At 55.0% G+C, this 16,932-nt stretch overlaps 1 protein-coding gene across 1 annotated transcript in view; it reads left to right on the top strand.

Annotated features, from left to right (window-relative positions):
* Positions 1 to 5,231: 5,231 nt before the first annotated feature.
* LOC135452965 (collagen, type I, alpha 1b-like) overlaps positions 5,232 to 16,932 on the top strand; it is an 80,767-nt gene continuing 69,066 nt past the window's right edge. Inside the window, exons 1-4 of the mRNA XM_064723515.1 lie at positions 5,232 to 5,297; positions 5,369 to 5,457; positions 10,699 to 10,753; positions 12,500 to 12,888. Of these exons, the coding sequence (XP_064579585.1) occupies positions 5,232 to 5,297; positions 5,369 to 5,457; positions 10,699 to 10,753; positions 12,500 to 12,888 (599 nt within the window). The remainder of the gene's footprint in view (positions 5,298 to 5,368; positions 5,458 to 10,698; positions 10,754 to 12,499; positions 12,889 to 16,932) is intronic.

Here is a 16,932-nt window from a genome sequence, read left to right as displayed (position 1 = left end):
ACGCAGGTAAGTAGGTAAGTGGCAACTCATTGCAGCAGGGAGGGAGCCCAGAGGAACTGCTGAGTGTTCAGTGTACAATTCTCTTGCCAAAAACTGCCCCTTGCAGCAGAAAAGGCTTGAAATCCACTAACAGGGACCACATCCAAAAGGAGTCACAGGGGCCACAGCTCATCTCTAATTTATAACCACAGTGATAAATAATTTACCCCCACCACTGCAGGTGGGACAAGCATCTGCCAGGATGGGTGTCCTTGGTGCAGTTGCCAGGACAGCGAGGGGCTTCCTCCCGCTCCGCGGGGCTGAGCTCCGTGCTCTGCAGCAGAGAGGGAATCCCACAGCTCCCCGGGGTCTGGAGCATTCCTTGGCTAACATTCACCCCGGCTGACCTGGCCTCCGCAGGCCCTGAATCACAAAGTGTGTCAAAGTCACCGAGGTCCCTGTGGTGCTGTGGTGTAGCTGGGCCAGCCCTGCCCAGGAGCAGCCCCCAAAGGCGACCCCTGCCCCGTGGGCAGCCAGGGGCCAGGCCCAGTGCGCCTGGACTCGCTGCAGCCCAGGACTCTGCAAACTCTTCTGGCCAGGCTGCCCGGGCCTGTGCCTGGCTTGGCCACTGTTCCTCTGGCATGAGCCTAAGCAGATGAGGATCTGGATTGTCTCTCAGCTGGCTGGGGTTTTCTTAATAGGAAAACTCCATCCTGCCTTTTTAACAGGCAGACAGGACTGCGGCAGTGACAGGGTCACCGCTGTGACCCTCCTGCCACTGGTGTTTGCACTGCGCTGCATTAACATCTCTCCTGTTCCTAGACCAGCTGCTTTGTAAGTTTATTATATAACATTGCTATTTATTCTTGGGTTGAATTCCACTGTAAAACAGCCACGCTTGAGGAAGTGCCTCGTTATGTTCAGGAAGGTGTAAATGGCCTCGAGTAGCTGCACAAGCTGCAAACTAAAAACCTCTGCGCAGCATCCTGCACAGAGCAGCCCATCCATGGGAATTGTGCAAACCTCTGACAGGAATAAAAAGGTTTTTCCATGCTGTGATTCTGGTAAGAGAAGGCTGGGAGTGATTTTTAATGACCTTTCGTTGCCATCGTCTCAAAGAGATTCAGCTCTCACTAGTGCACTCTTACAGGCCAAAAAATGCATATTTATACACCCACGGCAGGACGTGCCTGGCCGATGGTTTGGAGCTGCATTTCCAGCTGGAGGGACCCGACAGAGCCCCGGGAGCTCATCCCGGGCACAGTGCAGAGGCTGCAGTGACACCGCCCTGCAGGGTCCCGTGCCCACCCTGGGCTGAAGGACACTGCGAGGCTGCTGAGACATCCCCGGCACGGCGGGATGGGCTGGAACTGCCGCCAGTGCCCAGCACACCTGGATGGGCTGGAACTGCCGCCAGTGCCCAGCACACCTGGATGGGCTGGAACTGCCGCCAGGCCGGGCTGTGCCGGCAGCGGGGAAGGGTTAACTCATGAGTGCTTCAACTCCAGTGTAGAGCTGGTTCTCTGTTCCAAGCTCGTTAACAAGGTACACCTGATGATCTAAAGCACTAGAGAGTCATTTTAATTAACGCTCTGCCAGAGGGGATGTGGTGAAGACACTGATTTCACTCCAATGACTTTCTATTTTGGTGTTTTGCGGAACCAGTGTGTTGGTCCCCGGGCTGATGTGAGCTAATCCAGCCGCTGCTGCACGGGCACATGGGGCAGGGCTGGGCTCCCACTGCTGGGCTCCCCGGGCAGGTCAGTGCTCAGCTGCTGGCACCTTCCACGAGTCCAGGTCACGACCCCTTGGCCGCGCTGTGTGGCGCTGGCCCTGGTGGCTCGTCCCCAGCAGGACTCAGCTGTCACCCCAAGCCACCAGCAGGGCACAGGCGGCAGCGGGGCGGCAGCACCACAGGAACAAGAGACAGCCAAGCAGTCACGGGGCCCCTTCCACACAGGGCCACAGGGCAGGGGGCACCTGGCCGTGCCGCTGTCCCGCCCCGAGGGACGGCGCTGCCTGAGCTGGGAAGGAGCCGTGGCCAAGGGATCTCCAGGTGTCCCCCAGCCTCTGTGGTGACAGAGGAGAGACTTCACACTGCCCCAGAGAGCAGACAGCAGTACCTATAAATGGTATTGTGCTCTTGGTTAGATGGGAGCATGATGTTACTTAATTAATGTTTTAATACCCTAGGCATCTTCTGTGCCGTATAATTCATATCGATTCGGCTGTGAGCATGTTCTGTTAAAAAGACTCTCCTTCCTAAGCAAACTTTCAATTATATTGAATTGTCACAGCAAAAAAGGGTCTTTTCTCAGCATGGGGGAGGGGGTTCTCAGCCAAAGCACTGCTGGGTACACACCTGCACACACAGAGGCGTGCACATGCACACACCCGCACATGCACACACACGGGCATGCGCACGGTGCCCACACCCTCCTGTCCCAGTGCTCCCACCCTCCCGAGCCACTGGTGCCACCCCAGCACAGCTTGTGGCTGCAGCAGTGGCCGAGGCACAGAGCTGGGCACACTGCGAGAGCGAGGGAAGCCAGTGCCAAATCACAACTGTCACAAGATTCTCACCGGGGCAGAGAGAAGGCAAAGCCTCTTTCCACCCCCAGGCAGGCCGATGTGTGTGGGGAACGCTCGGTGTTTTGGCAGGGCAGCGACAGCTCCTTTTCAAGCAGCAGTTCGGTGTTCATTGCGTGGCCGTGTCCCTCCTGCTCCAGCAGCACCACGATCAGCGCGCTCAGCCGGGGAGGGGGACGCGGGCACGGCCAGGCCCGCCGTGTGTCCCTGCGCCCCTGCGTGCCCAGCGAGTGCAGGGGGCTCCCTGCGTGCCCAGGGCCAGGGAGCGCCGGGGCACAAACACACGATTGAGCCCGTGGATTGACTGCCTTGTGCCATCCCTGCTGCGCTCTGTGAGCCTGGGACTGGGCTCTGGGCAGGCACACAGCTCCCGAAGGGAGCACACCTGCCAGGGCAGGCTCCCTGCGGCACAGAAAGGCAGCTGGCACACACCAGCAGGTTCCCCTGACCACTTCAGGGCTTCCTGCTGGGACAGCACGAGGCAAACAGCTCTCCACGCTCTGCTCGCAGGGACTTGCTCCCAGCAGCTCCCATCGCAAGGGGTGCAGGCAAGATGGAAACCCGTGCGCACACTCCAAAGCCAGGCTCTGGCCCTGTCCCTGGCAGTCGCCCTCTCACGCCGAGGGGCTCTGGGGAGGCTGTGGAAGGAGTGGAGGGAAGGGGAGCTCTGGCGCCTCTCCCAGCGCTGCCCCAGCCCCTCCAGGCCGGGCTCAGCGCTGCCCCAGCGCCAGGGAGCGGCGCACGGAGGCGATGGCAGAGCGTGTGAAGAGCCTGGTGTGCTCTCAGCCACAGCACCTGGGCACTCTGGAAGGATGAGAGGAGCAGGGCCATGGTGTGCCAGCTCAGCCCTGCGTGTCATGGCAGCATGGAGCTGCCAGCTCTATCACCAGTCCCTGCCACCCGGCTGAGGGCCATCCCTCAACCCCAGCCCCGCCGAGCCGTCATCCCCACAATGTGGGGAAAAGAAGGCTGCTCCCCTACTGTCCTCTACCAGGGAGGCCTTATCAAGGATTTCTGTCCTTTTTTTTTTTTTTAATAATGAGGCAAAGATAAAAATTCTGTATTTTCATTACTACCCATTTTCACAGCCCGCTGAACAAAAACACAAAGCGCTTCTCCTGCTGCCCCTTGCTCCCCAGCCCTGCCTCTTTCTCCCATGGAGTTCAATTAAAGAAAGGCGAAAATTGAAGCTGTTTTACGCAAGGCGATTGCAACATGCATATTTGATTTTTATGATGGATCTAAATTGCTGAATAAGGCCGTGGAACAAAGGGAGACTGCGGCTTCCTGCCCATCACAGCCAGGCAGCCACTGCAGAACAAAAGCGCCAGCCATTAGGAGCTCAGCGGGGAGATACATTATATAAATGACTTTGTTTCTCTGCCCCTTCCCCCCCGTGGGGGCTCGGACGGGGCTGGGGGCTGCAGATTCCAATCCAACGCTCCCGGTGGAGACAGGGTGCGGGCGGAGCCCGCTGGGCACAGGAGGTGCGGAGAGCCGGAGGGGACACACCGGGCCTCGGGCACACCCTGGACCCGGCGTTGGGGCACATGTGCCCCTCGGGCGTTCGGTGACACCCTGTAGCAGCAGCTCAGGCGTTCGGTGACACCCTGTAGCAGCAGCTCTGCAGCCCGGGCTGCAGGGCCAGCGGCGGGCGGCGCTCAGGAGCTGGGGCAGCAGCGCCCCGAGGGAGAGCAGCCGGGCAGGGCCGGTCCGGGCCGGAGCGCCCCACGGCCCCGCTGGGTCCCTGCAGCACCGAGCAGCCCCCGCTGCCCACCGAGCCGGGGTGCTGGGCACCAGGGGCGGCACCCATCGGGAGCCGGGGCTCTGCCTCTGCTCACAGGACCCACTCTTTGTCTGTAGGGAAAGCTGCTTGCTAGGGATGCTTCAGGCACATCTGCAATTCCTCAGTCTAAAGCAGGTGTTTGACAAGGGCAGGATCTGGTTAGGATCAGACTGTGCTGGCACAGGGTTTCCCCTGGCTCTGTGAAGCTGCTGCAGGGCAGAGCTGGGCTGTGCTGCACAGACAGTGTTGTGGACAGACAGGTGGACACTGCGGCCTAGCCTGGCACGCTCCGGCGGGCAGGAACAGCCCCCGGCGTGGCTGAGTGATGAGTATTGCCAAGATGTGCCCTGGCACAGCCCCAGCTGCCCACAGTCAGTGCCACGGCAGCACGGCGGGCTCCCGGCCACCCCTCTGCCTGTCCCTCCCAGTGACCCGGGGTGCCCTGGCAGGAGCCCAGCCTGGATCACGGCCAGGAACACACACAGAGCCACGGACACGAGGGATGGGAACAACACCCAGCGGACACGGGGGACACAGAGGAACGGGAAATGCACACCCAGCGGTCACGGCGGACACGAGGGACGGGAATGCACACCCAGCCTGGATCACGGCCAGGAACACACACCCAGCCATGGACACGAGGGATGGGAATGCACACCCAGCCATGGACACGAGGGACGGGAATGCACACCCAGCCACGGACACGAGGGACAGGAACACACACCCAGCCATGGACACGAGGGACGGGAATGCACACCCAGCCATGGACACAGCTGGGAATGCAGCGCATGGCGAATGGCACGCACCAGCCACGGACACAAGGGATGGGAATGCACACCCAGCCACGGACACGAGGGATGGGAATGCACACCCAGCCATGGACATGAGGGATGGGAACACGCACCCAGCCACAGACACAACGACACGGCAGATGGCCCCCTGGGTGCTGTGAGCACCGTGAGCCCGTCGTGCTGGTGCCCAGGAGGGCTCTGGGACAGCGCTGTCCCCCTGCAGGGCACGGGCCGGGCCTCGGCTGCTGCCGCCCTCACCCAGCTGTGCGAGCTGCTCTCGCCGTGCTGGGGAGTGCCGCGGCTGCTGCAGATGTGACAAACGGCTGGAGAAAAACAACCAGCCAGGCTGAACACCGCTTTCCTTCCCTAATGCATCCCCCAGGTCCTCTGCCCAGCATCTCCCCCTCTGCGCTGCACCGTGGAATTGCATCCTTCAGAAGCAGCGTCCTAATGGATCTCCCCCGCACCTTCCCGTGCTTTGGAGAGCAGGAAGGGATGCGACAAGTGCCACCATGCCCCTGGCGATGGCCGAGCCAGACAGCCTGTGCTCTGGGGGCAGGAGGCATTGAGAGACCACCACAGCCCCGCACCTGCCCACACAGCCCCCAGAGCCCACCGCAGACCCATGTCCAGCCACCACGGTACCCTCACCAACAGCTGCTACCAGTGAAAAGGTTGGAGGGGCCTGTGCCAAGATTTTGCTCGAGAGCCTTGGCAAGACCCACAGCAAGGGAACAGGGGAAGGGAGCCTGGGGAAGATGTCCCAGGTGGAATCCTGGGCTGGCTTGGGAGGAGCTGGGAACCAGACAGGTGCAGCTGCAGGAAAAGACTGGGGAAAGGTGGGAGCGGCCCAAGAGCTGACAAGGATGTGTTCAGCTCTTTAAAGTTTGATTTCCATGACCTTTTTGCTGCTGGTTACCGCTCCCCTGGTGCCACTCCCAGCACTGACTGGGGCAGGTTGTGTTTTCCCTTCTAGGGAGCTAAACTGAGATGCTGTGTGTAAGAAATGGGAAGTGACAAGATATGACCGAAGCATTGGAAATCAATCCAAACTAAATGTGCTTCTTAACTATAAGTGAACAGTTGAAAACAATCCTCTATTATAGCCATGGAGATAAATACTCTGTTTTTATTAGGAAAAAATTGCTTTGGACTGAATAAAGTCGTTTGATTAACAAGTCAAAGCAGATGGTTTATTGATGTTTCAAAAAGGAGTTTACAAGGTCTAGTGAAAAAAGAGCCCCAGCTCTGAATTAACAAATTACCCGGGTATGTGGGACATTGACAGTTCACTGCTAATAGATTTATGGGCTGCTGCTGGGTGTTTTGTCCCCATTTGGTTTATTATGATAAAATATTGGGGCAGGGGTAACCTACAGCCTCCCTGCAATATACTGTATCGACCCCTGACCCTGGGAGCCTGACAGCAACCCTATATATTAGATTCTTAATTTGTCTTAATCTAACAGGATCGGTCTCTGTGCAGTAATTATTTTCCAAAGGCAATGGTGTGGGTGTGTGTGAGTACTGCAGGTGAAGGTGGATCACTCTGTCAACTGCACTGGACATACAGTTCAACTGCTGAGGACTGGAGAGATCACAGCAGGAATGAGGTAGGAGCATTAGTGTCCCATGACCAGGACATGACCTTGAGAAATAACAAAATTCCCAGGAGCTGTAAAATTACCCGCATAAACCAAATAACAGGGAGGCCCTGGCAGCACCTGGAAATATGCAATGATCATGGCTGGCAATGTGGGGACTTGAAGAAACGGGGCCACAGAGCTGAGCCTTTTTATATAGACTTATGGACCTTACAGCAAGGGCCCAAAGCCCTGCCCATGGACACAGTGTCCCCCCAGAGTGCCATGTCCTGCAGGTGGGCACAGGGACTGTGGCTAATGCAGGCAGCTGTGGGTCCACAGCAGCTGAGATTCTGTCTGGCATGTCAGGGTTCAAAGGCAGTAACTGCCCGCTCCCGTGTCAGAGCAGCAGCATTGGCCGGCAGCCAGGGCAGGGGCACTGGTGCTGTCACTGTCACTGTCAATGTCACTGTCACTGTCGCTGTCCCTGTCCCGCTCGGGGCTGGCTGTGGAGCCGGGCACGCCGAGGAGCTGGCACTGCTCCTGCTCCCCGGGAACAGCCTGGCTCATCTCAGGCCATCCCCAAGGGCACGTGCAGGGTCCCAGCACCCCCAGCTCTGAGTGACAGCGCTGATGGCACGCCAGGTCCCTCACAGAGCCAGCAGAGATGTGACACTGTCACACCGCCAGGGCCAGGCACAGCAGTGATGAATGGGGACAAATGTGTCTTCTATTGCTTCCAAGCACACAGGCGTTTCCTCTCTCTTTTGTAGGGGCTGTTGGACCACTGGAAATGGGAACTCTATGATTTGTTCTGCAGTCATTTCCCTTTCTCTTTTGTAATAGGACCTGCAGGAATCATTTAAACAGCTGAAGGCAATTCAGTGTCTTCTTTACCCTTCTCCCCACACTTCCTATGAGTTCACCAGGAACCCTCCTGATGAACTAATCCCACTGTAAAATATTATTTACAGGCATTATTTCTCTAATTAATTGTCTGCAGCCTTTATTTACCAGGTTCTGGATTAACTCTGAGACCAGTGACTATCCAGAGCTGCTGTTTGCTCCAGCGCTTTCTTTTGCTCTGTTTATCTTCTCTTTGTAGAAGAGTGGCTCCATTATATACAAACTGTCCTGAGGCTTAGCAGATATTCCAGGGAATCACAGGACTGTATCTCATCTTTTCCAGTAATTAGTTACTCTCTCACATCTCAGAGGAATCACAGCAAACCTTCTTCCACATGCCATTGCTCCCCATGAAGCAGAAGGAAATTGAAAGGATCACATTAATATTTTAATAGTTGACATTACAATTTTAATCTCACCCCAAATGCAGGAGCACTGGAGGGGGAACCATCTCACTCTCTACAACTACCTGATAGGAGGTTGGAGCCAGGCGAGGTCACTCTCTTCTCCCAGGTAAAAGTGATAGGATGAGAGAAAATGGCCTCAAGTTTAGCCAGGGGAGGTTTGGTTGGATATTAGGGGAAATTTTTCATGGAAAGTGCTGGCACAGGTACTGCCAGGGAAGCTGTAAAATCACCTTACTTGGAAGTTTTCAAAAAATGTGGATGTGGCACCTGGGGACACGATTTAGGGGTGAACACAGTGGTGGCGCTTTGCTGAAGGTTGGACTTTGTGACCTTTCAGGTCTTTTCCAACCTTAACAATTGTTGTTCCAACGTTAACAATTGTGATTCTAAGCTGCCACTGATTCAGAGCTGTCAGCTGCGAGCACAGGTGCTACAAGCAGCCTCCACCGGTGAGCTCTTAAGGGGCTGCTCAGCCCCAGCACATGTGGGGCAGTGGGTGTCCCCGGAGTGCCCACATGGGAGAAGCCTGGCTCTAGTGTTTGAGCTCTCCAGGATTCCCGGCAGCTGGTGTCCCCTGGGCTGGGCTGGGCTGGGCTGGGCTGGGCTCAGCCGTGCTGCAGGGGAAGGGCTCTGCCAGCCCAGGGGCAGGAGCAGGGGCAGCTCCAGGAGGGAAGGGCTCTGCCAGCCCAGGAGCAGGGGCTGCTCCAGGAGGGAAGGGCTCTGCCAGCCCAGGAGCTGGAGCTGCTCTGCTCCAAGAGAGAAGGGCTCTGCCAGCCCAGGAGCTGCTCTGCTCCAGGAGGGAAGGGCTCTGCCAGCCCAGGAGCAGGGGCAGCTCTGCTCTGGGAGGGAAGGGCTCTGCCAGCCCAGGAGCAGGGGCAGCTCTGCTCTGGGAGGGAAGGGCTCTGCCAGCCCAGGGGCAGGAGCAGGGGCAGCTCCAGGAGGGAAGGGCTCTGCCAGCCCAGGAGCAGGGGCTGCTCCAGGAGGGAAGGGCTCTGCCAGCCCAGGAGCTGCTCTGCTCCAGGAGGGAAGGGCTCTGCCAGCCCAGGAGCAGGGGCTGCTCCAGGAGGGAAGGGCTCTGCCAGCCCAGGAGCAGGAGCAGCTCTGCTCCAGGAGGGAAGGGCTCTGCCAGCCCAGGAGCTGGAGCAGGGGCTGCTCCAGGAGGGAAGGGCTCTGCCAGCCCAGGGGCAGGGGCAGGGGCTGCTCCAGGAGGGAAGGGCTCTGCCAGCCCAGGAGCCGCTCTGCTCCAGGAGGGAAGGGCTCTGCCAGCCCAGGAACAGGAGCTGCTCTGCTCCAGGAGGGAAGGGCTCTGCCAGCCCAGGAGCTGCTCTGCTCCAGGAGGGAAGGGCTCTGCCAGCCCAGGAGCAGGAGCAGGGGCTGCTCCAGGAGGGAAGGGCTCTGCCAGCCCAGGGGCAGGGGCAGCTCTGCTCCAGGAGGGAAGGGCTCTGCCAGCCCAGGAGCAGGGGCAGCTCCAGGAGGGAAGGGCTCTGCCAGCCCAGGAGCAGGAGCAGGGGCTGCTCCAGGAGGGAAGGGCTCTGCCAGCCCAGGAGCTGCTCTGCTCCAGGAGGGAAGGGCTCTGCCAGCCCAGGGGCTGCTCCAGGAGGGAAGGGCTCTGCCAGCCCAGGAGCTGGAGCAGGGGCTGCTCCAGGAGGGAAGGGCTCTGCCAGCCCAGGAGCTGGAGCAGGGGCTGCTCCAGGAGGGAAGGGCTCTGCCAGCCCAGGGGCAGGGGCAGCTCTGCTCCAGGAGGGAAGGGCTCTGCCAGCCCAGGAGCAGGGGCAGCTCTGCTCTGGGAGGGAAGGGCTCTGCCAGCCCAGGAGCCGCTCTGCTCCAGGAGGGAAGGGCTCTGCCAGCCCAGGAGCAGGGGCTGCTCCAGGAGGGAAGGGCTCTGCCAGCCCAGGAGCAGGAGCAGCTCTGCTCCAGGAGGGAAGGGCTCTGCCAGCCCAGGAGCTGGGGCAGCTCTGCTCCAGGAGGGAAGGGCTCTGCCAGCCCAGGAGCAGGGGCTGCTCCAGGAGGGAAGGGCTCTGCCAGCCCAGGGGCAGGAGCAGCTCTGCTCTGGGAGGGATCGGGTGTACCAAGGGCTCCCGGGCCGTGCTGGGGTCCAGCCCGGGGCTGTGCCTCCCACCTGGGCAGGGCTGGTGCGCCTTCCTGGCCTGCCTCTGGGGTCACAGCAGCTGCCCCCACCCCGCCGTGCCTGCTCAGGGGACACGGCGGCAGCGAGCCACGCTCCTCCTGGCCCAGGGCCAGCTCTGGTGTCGCGGGTTTGCGCTGCTGGCGGCTCGCTGTGCCACCGCAGGGCTCTCCCACAGGAGTCCCTGCTCACAACTTGTTGGATGACTCTCTCCAGGAAAGACAGCTTTTATGCGTTGTTCTGGCATCCTGCCACCTCTCCCTGGTTGGGGTATATTTTATAACACTGCCAAGACAGAGGGTCCAGGAGGACAGGACGGGAATGCTTCCCTCAGTTCACTAACTGGAGCAAATCACTTACGAGGAAGCAATTTCAGTTTCACAGCCTGGCTCGATTCCAAACTAGGATGGGTCTTTCAGTCACAATAAACTAAACCCAGAGTTGGCCTCTAAAAGATCCCTGACAGCCCTGGAGGACACCAGGTTCAACACCAGGCCTGTGGAACAGGGCACACCTGTGTGCCTTCCTGCAGACAGAAAAGGATCTTCCCCAATGGAGGCATCGGCTACACCTACCAGCAGCCAACTGTGAGATCAGTAACAAAATCCCCATTTCATATACCCGTGAGCGGCAAATCAAAGCCAAATTACATAAAAGCACAAATTGGTGTGGATTGCTGCTGCTACTAATTTCAAATTTTTGACCTGTATGCATTTCAGCTGAAGGAATACTAAGAGAGAAACATTTTAAATGTGTTTTAAAATAGGAAAATTTCTGGTTTGAAAATTATTACAAAGTTATGAATTTCAGAGAAAGAGTTGTAGTGAAAATTTGGAGGAAATATGGTTGTAATGTGTCTAGCAGTGACGTTCACCAGGGTCTGACCCCCACAAAACTCTCGCTTTCTTTATTGTTTCCCTGGATTTCACAAATTTAAATGGTATCTTGTTTTGGAAAAAGAATCTGGACCTTGACTTCCATTCCCAACACCATCCCACAGTTACCCCATTCATGCCATCTGGTATTTGATCAATATACATGGCTGCAGGAGTATTTTACATTTGAGCTCTGTTACATTTTTCATGTGATGGTCCATTGCACCTGGGGCTTGGCCTTATGCTGAGCTAGACAAAAACAAATTAGAAGTTTCTTCTGTAGAATGCGCTGCCTTGTTATTTCTGTAGCATCTCATATGCCTGAGGCGAGCAGGATTAGTGGAGGATTACTGTGCATGCGCGCATAGCTTAGAAAGCTGCTTTGATTACAAAGCCCAAAAAAAGGATATTAAATTTTTATTACAAAAATATTTGGTTTACTTCATTCCTCTTCTAACAGCAGCCAAAATTCCAAGCATTCTCTCGCTCTGTGGTCACACTCCAGTTCCAAGCAGGGGGAGGAAGTGAATTTCTGGTGTTGTTTTCCTCCCAGAGATGACAGCCTGGAGCTTTGCCTCACGCTGTTTCCCAGGTCAGCTGCTGAGAGCAGGGCCTGGGCGAGCCGAGCTCCAGAGCAGGGCCTGGGCAAGCTGAGCTCAGCCATCCTGCCAACCAGGCACGAGGAGCAGGGCCTGGAGGAGCAGGGCCTGGTCAATCCAAGCTCAGCCATCCTGCCAAACAGGCAATGTAACTCCTTTGTTGTTATTTACATCTCCAGGGTTTCACTGAGCTCCATTCCCTTCCTGCTTTTCCACCAAGCATTGGAACAGCCAGGCAGTTCCTCGCTCCTATGATTTACCATTTGTCTGTGCATTTTTTCCTTTTGTTGCCTATAGCAACTTGGTTTCTATATGGTCTCAAGGACAAATGTCTGAGCCATGTAAAGCTTGGCTTATACATCACCTGTGCTAATGGCAGCTTTTTTAACCACGCATCCATTTCCCAAACTGGCTGCTTCCCTCACAGGGGACAGCAAACCAGCTCCAGCATCTCCTGGGTTTGGAGACTTCCCCTATCCCGAATCAGATCTGTGTGTGCCTCACAGGCAGAAGCAACTCCTTCGTCGACTTGAAACACATAAATCAGGGTCTAGTCCCGGAGGCCGGCCGGGGCAGCGCCGCCAGAGCGCAGCGGGACAGCCGCGGGGCCTGCGGGGTTTGCGGGGCCTGCGGGGTCAGCGCAGCCGGCCGCGTTTGCGGCACCTGCGGGGACTGCAGGGCCTCCGGGCCCGCCCGTCCCCATGGCAACGCCCCTCCCCGGCGCCGCAGAGCGTGCCGCCCCTTCCCCGCTGTCCAATCGCCGCCATTGGGGGCGGGAACCCAGGCTTCTATTGGACAGTTTTTACGTTAATCAACGCCTGCGGAACCCGCGGGATCGTGAGGCCTTCCGCGTGCGCAGGGGGCACCGCCCCCGCCCTTGCCGAGCGTTGATTGGTCGCTGTGGGGGCGGGGCTTACCCTCACCCGCCTCGGGGTTGGACGAGAGCCCCGTCAGTCGGGGGCGGGGCTGGGGGGCGGGGTTGGCGGGCTGTTCGAACGGCGCTGCCGCTGCTGGTGGCGCTCGGGTCGGGGCTGCGGGCGCTGTGCCCCCGCTGTGCCCCCGGGCAGCCCAACACAACACGGCCCGGCCCGGCCTCCCTCCTCTCCAGAGTGCCCGGGGGGCAGGCAAGGCTCCCTTCCCGGCGGGACAGGCCGCGCTGCTGCCACCGGCTCCTCCGCCGCCGCTCCGCGACAGACAATGGACGAGCAGGGTCCTGGGGAAACGTGGCCCCGCCACGCTACGGAGCAGGTTAGTGCCTGGGAGGGTCCTGCCGGCCGGGCAGGGCCCTGAGCGCTCTGAAGGGACACGGGGCGGGCTGAGGGGCAGAGCCCCGCTGCGCACGGGCACGGCGGTCACTCCATTGACCCCTGGGTGCCAAACTTTCCACTGGCAGGTTCCCAGAGGTGGCTACAGAGTCATCAGGGAACATCGTCGGGTCTGATTCCTTGCTGAAAAGCGTGCTCAAATGCATCTCTGTCGTTTCTGACAAACTACACCAAACCTGTTGTTCAAAGCCTTCAGGGGTGGAGATTTACAGTGAAACACTGAGCGGCAGGAGCTGAAGTGCTCAGTGAGCCGGGTTCCTCCTTGTGTTGGTCCTGTTTGACCTCCTTAATTTAAAATCTTAGTTGATCTCCACATCACTGGTGAGATAAAGAAACAGAAGGTTGCTTTTATTGAATCAAGATGTATGGGGCGGGGGGAAGAGAGGAACAGCTCTTCTATGCTGCCACAGTGTTTATTGCACAGAATGTAGTGTAGGTCAACAAGAAATTAGTTGCTGTTGCAAAATGCAGGGGGCTTAGTTGATATACTTTGGGTAACCTAAAATTCGCTTGTTCGTTTAAAAAATCCCAAACGTATGCTTGAATGTTTATTTGCTCTCTTGACTGCAATAACCGAGAAGGAACAACTCTGAGCTCTCCTGGTGTGTGATAGTGAGCAACCATTCCCTGATAACTATGAAGTTCTGCCTCTGACCAGGTTGTGGTCTGGGTTATTAGTTGGATCATGCGGCACAGTCCTGGTTTTTGGAGGGTGACCTCTCTGTGTCTGACCATAGGTTTAACAATGAATGCTGGGGAGATGTAAGCACCATTGGTTTTGTGGTGTTGTGACTGAGACCATGACATCTTCTGGAGCATAAATTGTCCTGTTTGAGTTGAATTTGTGTATGCTTATAATAATTGTCTTAAAGAAAAAAATTAACTTTGATTTTTAAATTTTAGATGAGACTGAGAAAACTTACAGCAACATCTCATAACTGGAAGTCAGAGGCACAGAGCTGCTTCTGAGCATGTAAGAGATGAGCAGCCCTTCAAACTTTTCTTATCTGAAGTTAATTTCACTCCAGATTTTGATTTTAGAACCTCAGGGTTTTTTTCTGCCTGCTTTTTCTAGTCAGTTTTCCTGTCTTTGATTTATAGTTTTACCTTGTGTTTTATTGGGAGTTGTTTTTTTCATTTGTTTGTACTGAAACTTCCAGAAGCAGCTGAGATCTTGCTACTATCCAGAAGTATTTTGAAGAGTGAAATACAGCTCTTTTGCTGCTGCCATTGCTCAGTTAACAGTGATGATTAAATATTCTCTTGCCCTTGACAGGAAAAGCCTTGAATGTGGGTTGATGGAAATCATTCCCTTTCCTGTTGATATTTGTACCTAAAATCAGGCTGTAAAGTGCTGAATGCATACAGAAAGCCCATGCTGGTCTTCCATTCAAGCAGAGCAAATGCAATCACCAGTGCTCTCGCCCTTTGAAGGGCTGGAGCACTTAAGAGGAACTAGATGATTTGTAGATGGATTCTGCCCCAGACTCCAGTGTTAGGAAAGGGCAGGTGGCACTTCATCCCATTTCTGAAAATGAAACCCATTCTGTTCAATATAACCCCCTCCAGTTCCTCCGTCAGCGCTGTCGTAGGGTAAGTGTGATCACTGGTGAAGAAAAGAAAGAGCCAGAATATTTGTTGTGTTTATGAGAGGCATTTTTTGAGAAAACATGTGGGGAAAAAGCTCTGGTGAAAGTGGTGAGAAGTTTGACTTAATTTTTTGAGGTCACTTGACTTGTGGGTATTTGGGTGCAGCAGAGAATGGAAGAAACTCTGCCTTAGGAAAGGCAGAAAACCCAGTGGCTATCTTTTGGCCAGTGGTGCTGATTTTCCAGTAAGCTCTGTGCTGCACGGAGGTGTAGAACCCTAATGGTTTGTTGTATGCCATTAAAAGGTATTGTACACTCATAAAAGAATGACATTTTGATCAATGCTGTTAAAAGAATTACTGTCTTGACACAGAAAAGCTTTCCTCCTGCAAGTTTAAAAATATGCCTTTAAAAGCTTTTTATTGAATACCTTTGCATCCCTCAGAAATGTGCTATTTTGGCACAGGGCTGCTCTGAAGTGACTCCACATTGTAACCTGAATGCAAGACCTCGTGTTTACCATCAGCGGGGCGCGAGGTGAGGCAGGTGTGTTCACTTACCTACTGTCATGGGGACAAAGGAAAAGCACCTGGAGCTGCTTGTGTGCAGCTAAAAATACAACCCCTCCTTTTTAGAGTCCCAAATCACTTGAAAGCTATTTGTTTGTTTTGACATTGATTCCTCTCTGTCCCTCCAGCTTTCTTTTGCATGTCCCTTTGGAGTTTGAAGCTATGCATTGATGTTGGAAGGTGGCAGGTAGGGGAACCACAAACCTCTGCACTGCAGCTGGGCCCTGGCTCATGGGCAGGGGGCTCTGCTGGGAGAAACTGGGCTTGGAGGTGTCTGAGGTGGTCCTGTGGTGTAGCACTTGTTGTGGCAGAAATCTCCCCTTAGTGTGCTTCAAAGATCTTGTGCCAGAGCTCGTGATTGATCCCGGCTGCTGCAGGAGTGTTGTACCTGGCGTGATGGTGGCCAGAATCACGGGTGACAGGTGCTGCCAGGTGGGGACTTGGGAACCCCAGGCAGGGAACTGGGAGCTAGGGCTGGAATTCCTCAGCTCTGACACGCTCCTGTGTGCTCCTGCACTTCCTATTATGTTTCTTGAGCTTTTGTGTTTCAGGCTTTCAGTTGTTCAGCTGCATGTGATGTTCCAAATTCAATTTTATATGAAGGTGGAGGGATAAATTGAAAGAGCCAAGAATGGTGACGTGAGTTTTGATGTAAAGCCATCCAGGATAAGTTGTCCTCTTGGCTTTTTCTTCCTCCTGTCTATATACTCGTGACCAGACCAAGGCAGCAGATGTTCTGGGTGCAGTTGGCATGGCCATGCCCTGCCATGGGACTGTCACCTGCTGGGGCATTGCAGAATGCTTGCCAAGAGGTTTTGTACTTCCGGACCTCAGCTGAAAAAAGCTGTGACGTGCAGCAGTGGGATTTAATTGCTGAAGAAAGCAAGATGTTTCATTTCACTGTGTGTGAGTAGCTCCCTTTAAGGCCATAAATATTAATGCTCTGCATATTCTGCAAAGACAAGGTATGAAAGGAAGAAGCAGGAGAGCTTGAATGCTTGTGTTTGGCTCAGAGAACTGGAGTAGGATTGGCATCTGTCTCTCTTGCTTCCTGTCTCTCAGATACCTGAGTTTTGTCCCTTTTGACCTTCAAGAAAGGCATGAGACGCCCAAATACTTCCTTACTTCTGTTTCAATCAAACTTTTGGCAGCTTTCTAGGGGAGTGGTTGGTTTGGGGTTTTTTTAATTGTGAGTTTCTGTCACCAGCTGCTATCAACTGTTATCTGAAGCCTCACTTGTGTAGTTTTGGCTTTGGAGGAAATATGAAAGCAAAATTATCTCCATGGTCCTATTTACCTACAGCATCTCCCTTGAAGCTCCCTACAAATGTTTTTCTACAGTGACCTTTCAGAGTACCTGCTTTCAAGAGAGGCTGCCAGCCTGGAAGTGGGGCTTAGGCATGTTTTCTTACATTTAGCTATATTAAAAATGGGGATCTTTGTTCCAGTCTTCTTTGTCTGGCAAACTAAATTGCTTTCTACCACTGATCCTTGTTTTCATTGCTCTAATCTGTAAATTTGTTCAGTAATCATCTTGTGCCTTTTTTTTTCAGAGCATAGACAAAACTGCTGCATAACACAGGGTCAAGCTCTTGAGGGTGGGATAAAAGAAACTGTTCTCTTTTGTGTTGATATTTAATTGCTATAAGCTGGAAACATTTATTTAGTATTTGGCCTTATCTGCAATTACATTCTGAGGCCTATCAGTCTCTAGCCCACTTGATGTGTCATGTTGATTTTGATTTTCTTAATCAAATGTCATTTTGCATCAAGTCAACTGTCACACAAAACCTGCTATATCTGTGCTAT

This window comes from Zonotrichia leucophrys, chromosome 11, assembly GCF_028769735.1.
Source record: "Zonotrichia leucophrys gambelii isolate GWCS_2022_RI chromosome 11, RI_Zleu_2.0, whole genome shotgun sequence".
Classification (NCBI taxonomy): domain Eukaryota; kingdom Metazoa; phylum Chordata; class Aves; order Passeriformes; family Passerellidae; genus Zonotrichia; species Zonotrichia leucophrys.
Note: the sequence above shows the minus strand (reverse complement) of the source record. Positions and strands in the feature narration are given on the sequence as shown.